General features: G+C 40.8%; 1 protein-coding gene across 11 annotated transcripts in view; it reads left to right on the top strand.

Moving 5' to 3' along the window:
- Positions 1 to 14,434, top strand: part of AKAP6 (A-kinase anchoring protein 6) — a 618,005-nt gene that overhangs the window by 456,826 nt on the left and 146,745 nt on the right. For all 11 annotated transcript variants that reach the window (XM_051822153.2, XM_051822154.2, XM_051822151.2 and 8 more), the window contains one exon: positions 3,297 to 3,445. In XM_051822153.2, coding sequence (XP_051678113.2) covers positions 3,297 to 3,445 — 149 coding nt within the window. The remainder of the gene's footprint in view (positions 1 to 3,296; positions 3,446 to 14,434) is intronic.

Raw genomic sequence — 14,434 nt, 5'->3', positions numbered from 1 at the left:
TAAAGGAGGGATGTAGAACAATTGTGAATCAGTTGCATTGGGTCAGTCAACAGGTAATGCAGACATAGGCTGCAGTAGATGGGAACTGATTCTTTTTCTCTTCTCATCATATCCTCGTCTCATTTCACCTTTTCATTTCAAGAGTTACTGCTAGGTTTGCATTTCAATCCCATTATCTCCACCTGCTGCTAGACAGGTTATTCAGATCATCCCACCAGTACTGCAAACTAACACTCAAATGCAGCTCATTTCTTCCATCCACCCATACTGCTCTTCATATACTCCTTTTGATGATACGGTGGGTCTCTCAGTGACATAGAAACAAGGTGATAGACCTGTCACTGAGTCTTTAATAAGTGGCCAATTCCTGTTGATTACATTTCTTTAATATTAATAAGGTTCAATTTTATTTGTAAAATATAGTCACTTTTAAAAAGTTATCTATTATCATAGATGTTAATAAAATTTCTTATTGGATGGTATTACTATTTTCTCAAAATTCTATTTTTTTTCTTTTTCCTTTTTTTTTTTTTTTTTGACGGGCAGAGTTAGAGAGAGAGACAGAGAGAAAGGTCTTCCTTCCATTGGTTCACCCCCCAAATGGCTGCTACGGCTGGCATGCTGCAGCCAGTGCGCCGCGCCGATCCGAAGCCAGGAGCCAGGTGCTTCCTCCTGATCTCTCATGCGGGTACAGGGCCCAAGCACTTGGGCCATCCTCCACTGCCTTCCCAGGCCACAGCAGAGAGCTGGACTGGAAGAGGAGCAACCGGGACAGAATCTGGCGCACCAATTGGGACTAGAACCCGGGGTACTGGCGCTGCAGGCAGAGGATTAGCCAGCCTAGTGAGGCGCCGACCTCTATTTTTTTTTTTTCATCTCTTCCTCTTGAAAGTTTATCTTTGGACTAAGATATAGGATGAGAAATTTTGCAGACAGTCTGCAGAGAGATTTAGACTGGCGAAGTCATTCAACCTTAGCAGAAGGAACAACTTTGGTTTTATTTTTATTAGCACATTTAGGAATGAATCACTGAAAGCGGAGATAGAGATGGATTAAAAAGGCCTGGGCCATCTAATTCATCTCCTTGTTAGTGCAGAGAAGTTTTCCATGTCAAATGCCTGTGAGATATTGTGCAATAAAAGTCTTAGATTACAACCTTTCAATCATTTTTGTAAGATGACTAATTGTCATTCAAGTTGCTTTCTGCTTTGTTCTCTTCCTGTGCATCCTTGTCATATGAGAGGTGTTTTCCTTGGTGCACAGAGGTGTCCAAGGATCACAAAGGGTTGAATACTGCTTATTTTTCTGTAGTAGAGATGAGGCTACACTACTTCCCTTTTTATGATCCTTTTTGTGACCAGTGATACACAAAAGTGAGATCAGTACCCAGAGAGAGCCATGGTGCAGCTTGATAGTTAGGAAGGTTAAAAACTATCAGAAATCTCTAGATATCAAGCATGTCCCTTAGCACCTCATCCTACAGATGCATTATTCTCATGGGCTTGCCAGTGGAATACTCACATAAAGGACATCCTCCTTGCTGTGCCCTATAGCTTTGTGGTAGAAGAGAGAGGGTGGCATTTTGGAGCAGTACTGTTTTTAAGTTCTTTGACGATTGTTCAACATTTTTGTTATCTCATTTATAACATAAGAATTTATGTGTCCTTTTATAAGGCAGTGTTCCTTTGTCTTTCTAATATTGACTTTATTGTTTTTTTAAAAAAGTTTTAAGTCAGTAGGAATTATTCCGGCAGTTCCTGTGTTTGCGAACCTCTTAGTTCACACTCTGCTATTAACATTCTGCATAGGTCCTTTTCCGCATCCTTAACACAATGCAAAATTGCACTAATCTAGCATTTCCTTTGTGTCTTTCCATCAGCAACACCTCCTACAACCAACTGAATATACTCCTGTGTTTATAGCGTTTGACATAATTCTTAACTGTCCAGGCCAATTCATTTGGGCAAGAAAAGTTCACATTACCAAATACATAGGTTGCAGTTTTGAGCTGATTTCTGAAACTTCAATTATTAACTGTCCTAATTTTAACATTGTTTCTTTAAGTTTTTCCTTGGCTATATAGAGCATTCATAACTAGTTGCTTGTGAAAAACAAAAGCATGGATTCTGTAATGGTTTGAGACTTTACTTTTGATAAGACACTCATTTTATTTATAGCATCCCCATTTGGCCTTTAAGCAGCCACTTTATGACATCCAATTTTCCCTCCAGAGTCAAGTGTACAATACGAGAGGACAGACAAAAGGCTTTGGTTGGCTCTGAATTCCACCAATAGGTCATGTCTAACTTGACTTTGCATGTTGTAGCCTTCTGGTAACTATTCAGCCAACCCAGAAGTGTTTTCTTAGGATATTATGTAATAAAATTATAAAGTAGCAGTTTTAAGGTTTATCAGAAATGCTAATAAATGTGTTTGGATTTAGTGAAGTGCACTAAAAGAAAGTAAGACTTTCAGTCCGCACTGTGTATGAACTCAGCATTGCCCTGAGAAGACTTCATTCTTGGTCTCATCTGGTGTTCTAGGGAACCCTGAAGCCATAAGAATCACAACATCTGCAATAAATAAAGCATCTATTCAATACATTTCCATGCCAAATATTATTCAGCATTCTTTTGGCCTTGGTTTGATGGAAAACAGCATGGTGAACTTACTTCCTCTCCCTTACTACAGTGAGCCCCAAGTAACTATGAAAGATTTAACAATGCAAACCTGCATGTAAGCAAAACCACCACTCCTTCCACATTAAAAGTGTTAAGACAAGGATGCAGAGAACCAACAAAATATAATAAGGGAAGTCTGTTGTCACTATTGAAGAAGTACCACAATTAATAGTAGGGTTTTTTTTTATTATTGGAGAAGATAACAGAGAAACATTCACAATAGATGTCTGGTATATATCCCGCTGTATGGATGAAGGGGAATGTTTAAAAATAAATGCTACATATGTGACAATGTAAGGAATAATATTATTAAGGAATTTCACAGAATTTTTATGTAAAGTCTTAACATACAGTATTATGATCTCAGGGATATTTGTGATATTTACTGAGTCTTCTGGGAGTTCATTTATTCAGGTCATATTTTAAGGAAGAACTTATAAGATTCAGATCTAAAATATAATACTACAATATGCCCAGCTGATCCCATTAAATCCAGCCCAAAAAGGAGCAGTATAATGATGTGAACAATTCCCATTCTTTGAGTCGTTACACTTCACTTGAAATGCATTCCTTCTGGATTAAAACAGCAATTCCTCTTTGTTTCTGTCTCTCTAGGCTGAGGCTCAACTATGCTACCTGGAAGCACAAAGAGACGCTGTTGAGCAGATGTCCCTCAAGCTGTATAGTGAGCAGTATACCAGCAGCAGCAAGAGAAAAGAAGAGTTTGCTGATATGTCAAAAGTTCATTCACTGGGAAGCAATGGGTAGGGAGCTATTCTTTTTGTTGTTTTATTCTCACTAATCTACTTTTTCAGTGATTTTCTACTGGTAGGTGTTAGGCAGGCATTCTTTCCCAGCTAACAGACAAGGAGAAGCTCAGTAGATCAGGCATTTGTGAAATTCGTGGCAGAATTAAGGGCTATGAATTTTATCAGTCCCTGTCATCCAACTCAAAATTTCTACTTTCATTACTTTTTTTTTTTTTCCAAACAAGAGTCTTTGGGCCCACAGTGTGCCTACACTATTGGTCTTTCTCCTGTATACATTTTTGGGTGTATTGCCTTCTTTTTTATCGACTTCATGATTTATTGTAATGTCTATTTAAGGAAATCTCAAATACCAGAACCTCCTTGGAAACTTGGCAAAATATAATTTCCCTGAATAACAGAAATTTAACAATTGTTAAATTGGGCTAGCTATTTAACTTTACATAAAGTCAATTACAACAAGAAGCTAACATTTGAATTGTCTAGGGTGTGAAAGGACCCAATTCCTTCAGTGCCCCGTCAACAGTTTCATTCAGCCTGAGATGGGTGACTGTATTGATGTAACACCAACTACTCCCACCATTAAGAGGTTAAGTCATGTATTCCAATATTTCCACATGACTTGAAAGTTATGCAAACATTGTCTGTATTTTCCCTTTTCTGATTCAATTTTAATATTCAGTGGCTGTTTACTAAAAGTAAGAGTACTGATGGAATTTAATTATTTAATAGTTTTAATGACTTGATAATAATCACACTCATAAAAACAGAAACAGTAATGTGTTTCACTCTATACTTGAGCCACACAGCAAGAGGGAGAAACTATTTCCAAAAGTTATACTACTTGTTAATAGCATCATGTATTACTATAGCCAAAGTATTCTCTGAAAAGGCAGGAGGAAGAAGCCTTTTCATGCATTTTTCTTTTAAAGTGCTGATAGTTCTGACTGATCTACAATCTTCATAAAGTTTAAGGTTAAATTAAGCAGAAGGATTATAAATTCTGTCTTATAAAAACCTAGGGTCTAAGAATATGGAAAAAGAATCATTGTCATAATTCTGCTTAGGACAAGAAAAAACATTTTTCAAGTTTTCAAATTTACCTGAATGTATAATTTGTTGCTCTTTCACTATTTTTAAAATATTTCAGATGTATTGTGTGCATATTCAATCCATCTTATTTGATTAAGTAGATATGTTTATTTTATTTTAAATATTTATTTAATTTGAAAGAGTTATAGAGAGAGACAGAAGGAAGGAAAGAGAGAGATCAGTCTTCCACCCACTGGTTCAGTCCCCAAGCGGCCACAATGCTTGGGGCTGGCCAGGTTGAAGCCAGGAACCAGGAGTTTCATCTGAATCTCCCATGTGAGTGATAGGGGCCCAAGTACTTGAACCATTTTCTGCTGCTTTTCCAGGTGCATTAGCAGGGAGCTGGATCGAAAGTGCAACAGCTGGGACTCGAACTGAAACTCATATAGGATGCCAGCATCACCACTTAACCCAGTGTGCTACAACACCAGCCCCAGTAGACATTGATTTACCAAAAGAAAACTATAGCAGCATGTAAGAAAGAAAAGGTTAAATCTTGGAGCATGAACTACCAGTTGTTTGGAGGCCTTATTATGCTTTAATTTCACTGAATGCCTAAATAGTCTCTTGTGTACATGCAAGCACAAACTTTAGGTCACATTTCCATGTTTTCTAAAAGCCCTAGAGATTACCAGCACCTCGTGCTTCTGACCCCAGATTCCAAGGACCTAACCTGAGTACTTACTCAGGCCTCCACAAATCATAAGTCTACCCTGGGAATTGCTTAGTTAACAACAAGCATTGTTCTGTGAAGTGGGAGTAGGTGAACTTGCCTGATAGCCTTTGTTTATGCTCCTTGGGGTGCTGAAGGCTGTGCATTGTGCAGAAATTTAAGAGTGCACTGAAGAAAAGCCAACTATTTAATACTAAGGACAAAAACCATATACCCCTCTCTCTTTTCTGTTTACATAGAGAAAAGCATTGTTTGAGACATGCACGTGGGTGAGGTTTTCTGGGGTGTTCTGCGCCTAAGACTCTCTGCTCCCACAGTCAAATCCTTAATTCTACAGTCTTCAGAACATGGCCTTGTAGAAAATTATCTGCTCCAGTGATACATAAACTTCATTAACCATTCCTTTTTGTTACATAGAATGAGCATTGTTTTCAGAAAGTAATTGTGGGACTAGTATTGGCTTTCCAAAGCCTTCATTGCCTACGCACATGTGATCATATGTTTTCATTCTTCTCCTTATCTTCATGCATGCTCGGAAGATTCTGTATACTGATGTGTAATATCTTACATTGTATGTGATCCATGGTAAAGGAGTAGGACTGCCTCGGGGAGGACTGTGCTATAACACAGAATGGGGGTCTTAAGTTTCTGAGAATTTTAGAAATGAATTTATAACCTCTCTTGACAAAGAGGTGTGGATCAAAATGCTGCTTCGTGGCTTCTATCCAACCATGAACTGCATGGTTATCAGTTATAAGTATGACCGGCCACAAGATTTCCCTGAGTGCATGTGAAGCAGTGTGGTTTCTAGTAAGGAGCATGTGCGCCCATGGAAGACGCCTGGTCCTGCCCCGGCATCACCAGGTAGAACCGGTGCTCTCGGAACGACCTGCAGGGTGCGGGTCTGTGGTCATCTCAGGGGAAGCAGGACTCAGCACTTTCTGATGGCAGTGAGAGCGTATGTCAGTTGTTCTGTTTCTTTCGTCCATTACATATGCATTGAAGACCTGCCCTGTGCATGGCATGATGTTCTGAGCACAGTTTGCCAAGAACACTTATGCTCCATCTATTTCATAAAGTATAACCATGTCTTTTTGGACAACCTTCCACGGAGATGTTGTCTGATTTCATTTCTGAAATGAATTTCAAAGATGCCCTTTGATTCATTAAGAAGCATCCTACTTGCTGTCAAAACTTGGCATAGACTCTAAGCTATGTCTTTTATTCAGTATATGAATCAGAGAATTGAGTGGCAAAAAGGCTGGGTGATTCACTTGTCTGGGATAAAAGGTTTAAGATAGAGTGAGGACGTCAGTTCTGGAGCCTGAGTTGAGAATGTGGCAGCTAATTCATTAATGATATTTTACCTTCTGAGGATTTCAACCAGAGCTGTGGTCAAATTTTTCCCTTAAAATAATGTGTTGTACATTTTCTATCCTGTATGAAACTGTATGAGTTAAGGCATCCTCCTACTGTGCAGAAATGGAATAGTCTTAAATTGATTTCATTAAAACCACACAGAAGTTGGGGTAGAACAGTTTTTTCATTTGAAGATTTTATTTGTTTATTTGAAAAAGTTACATAGAGAAGGAGAGTCAGAGAGAGAGAGAAGTCTTCCATCCACTGGTTCACTCCCCAGAGGGCTGCAACAGCTGGAGTTGTGCCAATCCAAAGCCAGGAGCCAGGAGCTTCTTCTGGGTCTCCCATATGGGTGCAGGTTCCCAAGGACTTGGGTCATCTTCTGCTGCTTTCCCAGGCCATAGCAGAGAGCAGGATTGGAAATGGAGCAGCCAGGACTTGAACCGATGCCCATATGGGATACCGGCACTGCAGGCGGAGGCTTTACCCGCTACACCACAGTGCTAGCCCCCAAAGCATTTCAAAAAAAGGTTTAAGTCAAAACAAAATAAACTCATTCATTAATTTGACAGACCTTTTTAAATCCCTGCTATATGACTGCCTTAGTATGAAGTACTGAGATTAAAAAGAGTGAAAAACAATATGGTCTCTCCCCTTGAGAAGTTCAGTTTCATGGGAGGAGCCAGGCCTGCAAACAACATAGAAGAAAGAATTTCGGGTGCTGAGCTTGAAATCTGTGGGAGATAGGGGACGGGATCACTGAAGGCACAACTCATTGTGGCTCTGCTCAGGACCACCAGAACAAGCCGGGACAGACAGCATGCAGGAGGGCTCTGGAGGCGATTTTAGAAAGAAGCCTAGAGCATGGGAAGAGCTTTTCAGTTTAATCTAAGAAACATGTCTTGAGTATCTACAAAGACAGACTAGTCTGTGCTTTCATAGAATTTATAGTCTGGTCGGAGAGTGTGGCATGAAGCCAGTATTTACCTGTGCAATGAGGGAAGCAGAGCTATGCGCAGGGAGCTTGGAGCACTTGGGATGGGGTGTGTGCAGGGCCGCCTCTGTGAGGTTTACTGTACTTCCCCTTACATCTAGTGCAGTGACTGGCATGCATTGGGTGCTCAGTGAATGAATGAATGAATGAGGCTGGCGCCGCTGCTCAATAGGCTAATCCTCTGCCTGCGGTGCCGGCACACCTGGTTCTAGTCCCGGTTGGGGCGCCGGATTCTGTCCTGGTTGCCCCTCTTCCTAGTCCAGCTCTCTGCTGTGGCCCGGGAGTGCAGTGGAGGATGGCCCAAGTGCTTGGGCCCTGCACCCGCATGGGAGACCAGGAGAAGCACCTGGCTCCTGGCTTCGGATCAGCGCGATGCACTGGCCATGGCGGCCATTGGAGAGTGAACCAACGGCAAAAGGAAGACCTTTGTCTCTGTCTCTCTCTCTCTCACTGTCCACTCTGCCTGTCCAAAAAAAAAAAAAAAAGAAAGAAAAAAAAATGAATGAATGAATGAACCAAGCTGGGGAATGAACCAAGAGAGAAGGGGAAAAACATCTGGACTCATCAGACTGGCTGCTTTTCCATGGACTACAGAGCAGGGTAGAAAGTTGGAGGAGGTGTGGAAAAATAAGGCTTGGGAGGAAGGTGAAGTCCAGATCCAGGACTTAATCATTGAGCTCACGTCTCTTAACCAGAATAGTGCAGCACAATCATCTGTGGAGCTTTGATGCGGAAAAAAACTGGCCTGTCTTACCGTATGTGGGAATGGATGATAATGATCATTGTCTTTTTAAGAAAGATTTATTTATTTGAAAGGCAGAGTTACAGAGAGGGAGGGAGGGGGACTTTCAATCTGCTGGTTCACTCCCCAAATGGCTCAGCAGAGACTGAGCCAGGCCAAAGTCAGAAGCCAAGGAGCTTCATCCAGGTTTCCCACATGGGTGCAGGGGCCCAAGGACTTGGACCATCTTCTGCTGCTTTCCCAGGCACATTAGCAGGGAGCTGGATGGGAGGTAGAGCAGGTGGGACCCAAACCCAGGCTCGTATGAGATGCCTGCGCTGCAGGCTGTGGCTTTAACCTGCTGAACCACAATGCCAGCCCAGTAATGATCATTTTCTAATGTTTGCCACCAGTTGAGAACCATGACTTCAGTGGTTTTCCAAGTATGGTCTCCATCCAGCACCGTCAGCTTTCCTAGCAATTTGTTAGCAGTGCCGTTTGTGGGTCCTGTTCCAGACTTACTGAATTAGAAAGTTTTGGGTTGAGAAAAAAACATGTGTTTACAAAACTTGATTCTGATGCTAAAGTTTGAGAAACATCACTTTGGGCATTGCAGAGTTTTACACTGGGAATTATTAGAGGATGTGGAGACTGGATTGGAGACTAAAGTTAGAAAGTATCAGTAAGCCTCCGTGACCCTTCATGTAAGGGAAATGAATGAATGAGAGAAGGGGATCTATCCTGAAGCCCCAGTTGCTGGCTCAAGGAGGAAAAAGCAAAGCAGGAGCATTTGGATTCAAATGACTTTGATGCAATACACCATTTAATATCTACTGAGCACGTGTTAAGTTCAGGTGTACGAGGCACTGGGGATATGGAAGCAGTGTGTGAATTGGGAAAGCTCTCCAGGAAGCTGTCATGGAGTAAGGTCCAGGATTAGAAGTGACAACAGGGACTGGCAATATGGAGTAGTAGGGTAAGCCTCTGCCTGTGACTCTGGCATCCCATATGGGCACTGGTTCATGTCCCAGCTGCTCCTCTTCTGATCCAGTTCTCTGCTCATGGCCTGGAAAAACAGTGAAAGATGGTCCAAGTCTTGGGCCCTTGCACCCGCGTAGGAGACCTGGAAGATCCCATTGCTGCCATCTTGGGAGTGAACCAGCAGATGGAAGACCTTTCTCTCCATCTCTTCCTATCTCTTTCTATAACTCTACCTCTCAAATAAATAAATAAAATCTTAAAAAGAAAAAGACGCTTACCAATTCTCCTTTTAAAAATATGACAACAAAAGAGTTTCTCTCAGAGAAGATGCTGAAATAACTGGAAGCACTAAAGGATATCCAAATGGCTGGATTGACAATTTGAAGCAATAGGCATGTGAAGAATAGACGAGTGCTCAGTTAAGAGGCAAATCTAATCATTCATTGGAGAAATAGAGCCAGAACTAAGACAAAGAAAGGACAGTGACAACCCTTGGTCACTGAGTGACTGGGAGTTGTTGAGGAAGGAGTATTGCAGAATAGACCTTCTCGTTTGAAACGGGGGTTTGGCACGGTGGTGAGGATGCTGCTTGGGACACCTGCATTCCTTATCAGAGGGCCTCTTTCGAGTCCCAGCTTCTCCACTTCCTATCAGGTTTCCTCCCAATGCACACACTTGGAGGCAAAGGTAGATGACTCAAGTCTATTGGTCCCTGCAACTCATGTGGGAGGCCTACACTGAATTCTGGGCTCCTGGCTTCAGCTTGGCCCAGTGCCCTGGCTGTTGGGATTATATGAGGAGTGAACCAGCTGATGGAAGATATCCCTCTTTCCCTCTCCATCTCCCTTTCCCCCTCCCTCCCCCTCTTCCTTTCCCTCTCCCTCTCTCCCTCCCTCTCTCTCTCTCTCTCTCTCTCTCTCTCTCTCTCTCTCTCACACACACACACACACACACACACACATATTTTCTCTGCCTTGCAAATAAAATGATAATAAACAAACATTTAAGAATGGATCTCCAGTGTTCAGGCTTTTGCACTCTGGCAGGATATGTCATTCAGTGAGGTGGGGAATGAGGAAGAGGAGAAGGAAGCTAAGTGTTTGGGAATGGTTCTCCTGATGGTCTGTGACACATTCTAGTGGAAAGGTCCAGGAAGTCGGTTTGGAGCTCAGAAGTGATTGACAAGGACAGTGTGATGACTAGGGAGCAGAGGGGCCGAGAGAGCTAGGAGCTTACCTTGTGGTAGTCCCTGGGTGGACATAATCTTGTCTTTAAAGAATGCTTGTTTTAAACACCATGGATAATGCAAACATTTTGATTGCAGCTGGACTGTTTCCTCCTATAACATTTAAAGCTTCCAAAAATAAGGACTCTACCATTAAGAATTCCAGATGGTATCTTCATTATTAGGAATTTGGGACTACATTTGACTTTTATTTCCTGTCTTGAAGCTATAGGTAAAAGCTCCTGATCCTAGATATTCAAATGTGTTAGGTCTGTTCAGAATTTTTTCTAACTTATAAAGTAATACTTCTCTTTAGGGATTGTCCTAAATTCACTGTAGTCTAATTTCTTAAATGAGGAGAGATAACATACTGGGTTAAAAATTAAGACTGGAACTTCAAGTTGGCACTCTGCAACTTTTTAGCTGTACAACCATGGTTGGGATTTTTAGCCTCTCTAAATTTCAATTTCTCAGTCTACAAAGTGGGAATCATTATCCCCCTCTATGTCGTGTATTTTTGCAGCAAGGAGATGCAGTAATTGATAAAATACCTAAAATACCTAGAATATAATAGACACGTGAACACCTAGTTAATACTTTTTTTTGTGCAACAACTGTGTTGCAAGGGATGGTGTGAGATGCTGGGAATGAAAAACATACCGAAGACTGAATCTCCACAGAACCTGGAGGGCAGATGGAGAGAGGAGAGAAAGGACAGACAGGAGAGAGAGAGAGGGAGAGAGACAGATTTAGATGTATCATTATGAAAAAATTAAACAAAATTCAAGATAAAGAGTTTGGGAATACTAAGGAGGGTTACCTGATGGTGGACAGGGTCACTGAAGAAGGAAACTGTTGAGCTGTCTTAAAACGTGCATTAGTTTTATCCATTAGAAGAGGTCTGGGTAGTGGAAGGGGGAGGGTTTCAGTCACCAGCTAGGAACTGTGTAGAGAAGGTAGGTCTGTGTTGAGGATTCTTATGAATACTTTGATGTTGTTGAAGCAGAAGGGATTAGCGATGATTCCTGACTTCTTCTTGGGATTAGGAGGGGTTGCTCCAAAAGTTCTTAGGGAATTCTGCTCTTGGGAAGTTCTAGAAGAGACTTTTTCATCAGCTACACGCCATCCTTCCCCTGTCTGTGAGGGATCAGGGCAATGTCAACAAATGAAGTTATAGTTGAAGTTTATGCCTCGTTTCTAAGAATATAGAAGTAATTTACTCCTCACTATGCAAAATTTTAGCATAAATCTTCTCCCCAAATCCAAATAGGTGTATATATGTGTATAGCTTATTCTAAAACACAACAGGCTGAATGAAATGAAATTTAAGTGGGAAAAAGGCTAAAATTTGGCAGGAAAGAGGAGTTGATTTTCCTTTAGGAAAAGAAGTTCTTCTGGATCACTGTGAAAACGCATGCAATAACTTACCTGAAATAGCCCCAAAGAGAAGTGATACTGACAAGTGAAAACAAAGAGATCACTATTTAAAATGTTGCTGGATTAAAGAACCAGGTTTGTTTCTCTAAATTAATTAATCAATAAGATATGTTGAATGACTATAACCACTTGAAGAAGGATGTAATCACCCTGAATTTCTCTGGTCTTTTTGGCTTTTTCTAGAGCGATAGGCCAATAGACTGATCTCTTCACTTAATCTCTACAATTAGATGAACATTCTTACTCTCTTATAGTCTCATTCTCTGTCTCTTGGTCTCTCCTCTCTCCCTCCTTCTCTCTCTCTCTCTCTCTCTCCCTCTCACACACACACACACACACACATACACACACAATCATTTTGATGGATATTTTTGGAACATTACTTCATGGAATGTCTTCTTTTTGGAAAATACTAACCATAGAATGAAGTTTTATCTTTTTATTTGCCAATGTTGAGAACTTGTTCACAGATAAATTAAATCACCAGACAACCCAAAGAAACCTTATTTCTGTTTCTACTTCCTTCTCCTGACTCTTGCCCTACCTCAATGCATGAATTACTGATTAGTGTTCAATTCAGGCCCTTTTTACTCCTTCTTTTGTACTCCAGTATTGTTAAATAGAGAGATCACAATATCAAAAGTAGCAGAAAGTGCCTGGCTACTTCTTGGTAACTGATATTCTGACCACTATGTGACTATTAGAATAGGGTTTTCTGGGCTGAACCAAGCAGAGGTGGCCATTTAGCCTAGCATTTAAGAGTCCAGTTGGGATGCTTTGTCCCATATCTGAATGCTTGGGTTTCAAGTCCTAGCTCTGCTTCCGGTTCAGGCTTCCTAATGGTAAGTATCCTGGGAAGCAACAAGTGTGGGCTCAAGGAGTTGTGTCCCTGCCACTCATGGGGGAGAACTGGATGGAATTTTGATCTCCTGCCTTCAGTCTGACCCAGCCATGAATGCTGTGTGCATCTGGGGAATGAATCAGTGGGTGGAAACTTCCTCTCTCTCTGTCCATCTCTCTGCCTCTTAAATTTAAAACAAAACCCAATCAACCAACCAAACAAAATGCTTTAGTGGTAGGCATGTATTCATTTAGGGCCATCATATTATACCCCTTTAATGTGAGAATGCATTCAACTTATTGTAGACCTAGACAGTCTTCCACTTCAGTGATCTAATGCCAACCATGCCAGCAGCCAACAAAAAGCAAACCAGAGAGATTTCTTTCTGGGGGAAATAACTTCAGAATTGATAGTGAAATCAAATAGAAAGATACAGATAGATAGATAAATAGATAGACTGATCTCTTCACTTAAGATGCACTTCTGTACTGATTTGGGGAGTTGATGGGCCCCATAGAAGAGGGTTAGAGGTGCTAACAGGGAAGATGAGAAGGCACCTAAGGGAGTTTTAATCTACTTCATGTTAGTGTGCAAGGCTTAACCCTTTTCTTTACATTTTGCTCCTTTGTTCATTTTCCATCTCCTTCCACAGTATATTTGTCAGCTTACAAAAATATTGACAATAAAATGGGGTAACCATTTGAAGTCATTTAGGCAAAATTAAAATATCTAAGAAAAAATGCCTATTTTATGATGTCCTCCAGATGGACTATGATTTGGCTCTAAGCATCTCACACCCAAAGGAATTTTGAGATCTCATTAATTATAGAATTCATAGTTTCCTAAGATTGCAAATAATGGATACCAAGTGAAGAACAACTTCTTATGCCATTGAGACTTGAGATGACTTTTCCCCCTGTAGTTCTTTAAGGAGAAGACAGGCATCTGTGATAATACATCCCTGTAAAAGAACAATTCCCAAGGCAATACTTTTCATATGGGCTGCAGAAGTGATGCTGGAGTATCAATCAGGAACAGTTCCATAAGTAACTAAAACCTAGGAAAAGCAGTTCCATAAGTAACTAAAACCTATCAGTCTGAGCATGGTGCTCTCTGGGCAGGATCATCCTCCATGGAGAAGATAAATGAAGTCATCTTGAGAGACTTTCCATATTCTACTTCTCAGTTTTTGTTAGGGATTGCGTAAAATAGTTGGTTCCAGATTGTTTGCCTCCTACCACAAATCAGAGGGTAAATATTCTCTATGGCCTATTAAATCTTTGGATACCCACAAGGCCTGGAGTAACGCATTGATTTTACAGAAGGTTGAATTGCCAGCCTGCCGATAGTAGGACTGGATCCAGTCTTTTCTTAGCACACAAATGATGACATGGGAAGATTTATCTTTAAAAAAAAACAAAAAAAAACAAACAAAAAAAAACATTTCTTGCTCTGTATCATGACACACAGTTTCCTCATTTGTTCTCCCAGCTATTGCTTCTAAAAATTTTTTTCAGAATGTCTTCTAGTTTCTTAAATAGAACATAAGTCAGTGTGTTATGTGCACATTTGTAAAGGGTTTTGATTTCCCAGTAGCCCAACAATCCTCTAAATATAAACAGAAATTTATAGTGATATATCTAATTTCATGGACAATCTCAGC

The sequence above is a fragment of the Oryctolagus cuniculus genome, chromosome 12 (genome assembly GCF_964237555.1).
Source record: "Oryctolagus cuniculus chromosome 12, mOryCun1.1, whole genome shotgun sequence".
Lineage (NCBI taxonomy): Eukaryota > Metazoa > Chordata > Mammalia > Lagomorpha > Leporidae > Oryctolagus > Oryctolagus cuniculus.
Note: the sequence above shows the minus strand (reverse complement) of the source record. Positions and strands in the feature narration are given on the sequence as shown.